The sequence below is a fragment of the Plasmodium fragile genome (assembly GCF_000956335.1).
Source record: "Plasmodium fragile strain nilgiri unplaced genomic scaffold supercont1.24, whole genome shotgun sequence".
NCBI lineage: Eukaryota > Apicomplexa > Aconoidasida > Haemosporida > Plasmodiidae > Plasmodium > Plasmodium fragile.
The window spans coordinates 115,078-119,311 of NW_012192604.1; the positions used below are offsets into that span (position 1 = coordinate 115,078).

Consider the following 4,234-nt stretch of genomic DNA (forward strand, 5'->3'; position numbering starts at 1 on the left):
GGAAGGTAGCCACGAGGGCTACCAGGAGGAAAAGAACAGCTCGCAGCATCCTGCCCTCGTTGTGTACATAGGTATGCTTTTTTTTTTTTTTTTTTATGCTTCTATGTACGCAGTAGGCACATCGTTATTTCGCTGATTCGTCTATCCCCACGGGTGAGAAAATGTGAAGAGGAAAAAAAAAAAAAAATACCCTTTTGCTGTGCACAGTACGTTTAACGACCTTATGTGGTGGGTAGACAGATCTTCAAGCAAGCGAACGCATCCATCATGCGCGCAAGTGTCAATAAACGTGGTTTCTCTGTCCCGGTCCATCTCAGCAGCTCGCTTGTGCATTAAGAGGCGAGCACCATCTGGTGTACGTACGCATGCAGACGCACTGACGTTTATTATTGTCCCCCCTACCCCTCAAAAAAAAAAAAAAATCCCCAATTTTGTGTCAATTTATGGGCACAATTAAATCGCCCTCGCGAATTTAAACGAAAAAGGAAAATAAAGACAGCCACCCACCTTTTGACGCGTTAATTCGACTTTTTTTTCTTTTTTTCCTCCCTTTCCTGCACGAGGTTTGTTCTGCTAGCTATTCTCATTTTTGTGCACTTTTTACCTGAACAGGTCAGGCGAAAAATCAGTTAAAAAAAAAAAAAAAATGGGAAAAAAAAAAAAGGCAAGGGGAGTATAGAGATATATGTCCACTTTGCAATTAGTGAGAAATTCCCATTCCGCTCAACTGAGCACCTGTTTAAATACCCCTTTTAAGGGAATTCCTCCACAGCATAGGGTATATGTGTTCTCCTTACACTTTGCACATGTCTACCCACCTGTCTATGTACTCACTGCAGGGGTATTATTTTTTATTTTTTTAGTTGCCCCCACAATGGAGGTGGAAGGTAAAACCTGGTGCGACCGGAAGCTGCTCAAATTCGAAGGCATCTGCAGAGGACGAAGCCATTCCATCCATCACCACTTGGTGAATAACGACATAGTGGCCGCCTTCGATCAGCTGAAAAAAGGCACTTCCCCCTTCGTCAGAGACGAGTGTAACAGAACGGCCCTTGATTTAGCCATCGTATTATTTATGGCCAAATTTAATGAGTCCCTATGTACCTCCCTCATTGCAGATTATTTGCACTCAAATGGGTGCGTCTCGCGGAGTTCCTCCTTCACATACAGCGATGGGGTAGGAGTTACCTTTAGGGGACAGGCCCCACTTGACCGTTCAAAGGATTCACTCAAGGTGGCAAACGAGATAAGCGCAACGGAGGAGTCGTCCGCCTCGTTGTCACCCCTTCCCCTGGCGAGAAGAAAAGCACGTTGGGCCATTCCAAACAAGTCCCACTACTATGAGCACGGTTACAAAATGGGAGTGTACAACAAAAAAACGAAACCACCGCCAAATGCATTAACCACCAGGGGGAAAATGAAATATACCCAAGCATTGCTGGATGGACGACTACGAAGAATAAAAGCCCTGCAGCTGTTCATAAAGACGTTAAGCATGAACACCCGACTGAGAAAATATGCAGAAAGGGTTGCACAGGAAGAGATTGCCAAACTGTCCTTCCCCTTTCTGTACACAAATACTATGCATATGCTATTTAAGCGTTTTTCGCCTGAACATGGTCAGGTAAAAAAGTGGAACATAAAAAATCCAGCTGACTCAAGAAAGTTAGTTACAAAAATATTATCCAGCAATTTGTTCGGAAGTGAAGTAATTAAATTTATGGGAAATATTTTATCCTGCTTCTCCTCCCTGATTGGAATTTTTGGACAGAAGGTGTACGTACAGGACTCCACCATTTCGCAGTTCATTCTGCACATGTCTTTCACCTTCGACAATGAATATTTATTCAACGTAGTAGTTAACAAAGACAACACGTTTGCGCAAAAGGATATGTTTCATTGGGATGCATTAATCAACTCCATATCGCATGGGAAGCATTCACTTCGTCATTATTACCAGCCCTTACTGTATGCCAGACTGAACAAGTTCTTCTTAGAAAGGCTGGAACGGCTCCGGGACGGTGCCAATGGGGAGAAGCGTGCCGTCCACTTCGGAGGATGAAACGTGTGTGGGAACCACGCCTCTTACAAAACAAACGAAAGTGTGCCCTATGGGAGGCGCCAACTTGGTTGTTCCTGCGGGCGTCCCAAGCATACACATAACATGCCCTGTTAGCCATCTGGGGCGGCACCGACAGGAGTAAACACACGAGGAGTAAACGCTAGTAGGAGCCTTCCCCCCAACTGGGCTATAAGGTCCGGAGCATTATTTCCATTTGGCTCCTATGTGGCGGAAAGTACAATCGGTGCAGGGGGGCGACCCATCTGTTGCCTGCTCGATGGGTACCATTTCCTCACAACCAACTGGTTAGCGTGTGATAGGTATGTAAAACTTTATATGCGCAAATCGGCGGTGGAGGTCACTTCTGGCATCTTGGATGGGGCCTCCCTGCTTCCCCCATTTCGTTCACATTGAAGTATTTTTTTTTTTTTTTTTTTTTTTCCACCCAGTGGGGATGGTATCGCATCGGGTGCGCTTCTTCACTTCGCTGCCTTCTGACCATCTTTGCGATACTGAGCTGCCTCCCACAATAAACCTTTAAAAAGAAAAAAAACGTCACACTCCTCATTTGGAGTCCAAACTTTTACCTGAACTGTTCATACAAAATTGTGGCTCCAATGGGAATGCCAAAATTGGTGGGGGCACAGGAGAGGAGAGTTTCCCCCATCGTTAAAATGGGGTTAACTTGTGTTTAGCGGAACAGTGTATATAGTTGCCTCTACCCCATGTGTGTCGAAACGACATCGCGTTGTTGGTCAGGGTAATGTTTTTCCCCCACCAGTTCAATAAAAAAAAAAAGTCCATTTAGCGCAGCCCTGGTCAGGAAGAAAAGAAAAAAAAAAAAAAAAAAAAAAAAAACTTGGCGCAAAGAGGCCACATTAAAAAGGCCTACTCCGCTGTAGATTGATCACACATCTCTCACCGCGTAGACGGATTACGCTAACGCCCCCCCCCCCTATGGCTAACAGCAAATTTGCGTACGTGAAGCAGCTCGAGGAGCAGAGGAGGGTGTTGCCCTACTGCTACTTCGTGGTGAGGATAGACGGGGGAGGCTTCAAGGCATTCACAAAGACACACGGGTACACAAAACCCAATGACGTACGCGGCTTGCATTTAATGAATGCATGTGCAAAGGAAGTGATGAACAAATTTGATGAAATCGATTTAGCATATGGGCACTCAGACGAGTACAGCTTTCTTTTTCGAAAAAAAACAAAACTGTGGAATAGGAGACATGACAAAATTTTAACCAACGTCGTCTCCTGTTTTTCAGCATCCTTTCCTTTTCACTGGAAGAAATTTTTCCCAGAACAGGACCTCCTATACGTCCCATGTTTCGATGGCAGGATTGTTTTACTCCCCACAGAAAGGGAAGCCAAGGATTACTTCCGTTGGCGACAGGTCGATTGTCATATTAATACGCAGTACAATGAATGCTTCTGGAACCTGGTTAATAGGGCTGGCTATTCTCACCAAGAGGCATACAATACTTTAATGACCACTCAGAAGAAGGACAAGAATGAGTTGCTCTTTTCTCGCTTCGGGATAAACTACAATGAGGTACCTGAAATGTTTAGGAGGGGGTCTATCTTAATGCGGGCGGAGCAAGGCTGCAAAAGGGACCACGTCGACGTCGGTGAAGAGGTGCACATCACGCGTGTGGAGGTTCCCATGTCGACGAGTGGAGAAGATACGAAGGAGTCGCCGCCTGACCATGCGAATGTGCCTCCCCCGGACGAAATACGCAGTGCGGTCACTACCCCCCACAAGCGAGACAAAGTAACCAAGTTCACTCTCTCGCATGAGAATATCGTAAGCGATATTTTCTGGGAGAAGAATCATTTTTTATTTGACAAATGATTTCGAACAGCAGCCGAGTTGGCTGTTACGTCTGCGGGTGCACTCGACTATGTACATGTCAACCCAAAAGAGCAAATGAGAGAGCTGCTCATTTTTTTTTTGTTTTTTGTCAACATGGTGAGAAGGATTTGTCCAGATCAACAGAAGGGACAACTTAGCAAGTGTGTACAAGTGTTGTGGTAACAGATTGGACCTTAACATGGGTCTCAAGGAGTCCTACACCCATTTGTAAACCCACTCCACACACACACCCTCTGGTGGAGTACTAACCTCTTTATCAAGCCAAAAAAAAAAAAAAAAAAAAAAAAAAAA

General features: G+C 45.0%; 2 protein-coding genes across 2 annotated transcripts; both read left to right on the plus strand.

Moving 5' to 3' along the window:
• Positions 1 to 874: 874 nt before the first annotated feature.
• On the plus strand, positions 875 to 2,062 carry AK88_02460 (uncharacterized protein; the record flags this gene model as incomplete). Its single annotated transcript, XM_012480085.1, has 1 exon — positions 875 to 2,062. One exon carries the CDS (start codon positions 875 to 877, stop codon positions 2,060 to 2,062), a length of 1,188 nt encoding a protein of 395 aa, XP_012335508.1.
• A 957-nt stretch (positions 2,063 to 3,019) lies between these two features.
• Positions 3,020 to 3,922, plus strand: AK88_02461 (uncharacterized protein; the record flags this gene model as incomplete). Its single annotated transcript, XM_012480086.1, has 1 exon — positions 3,020 to 3,922. One exon carries the CDS (start codon positions 3,020 to 3,022, stop codon positions 3,920 to 3,922), a length of 903 nt encoding a protein of 300 aa, XP_012335509.1.
• Positions 3,923 to 4,234: the final 312 nt, after the last annotated feature.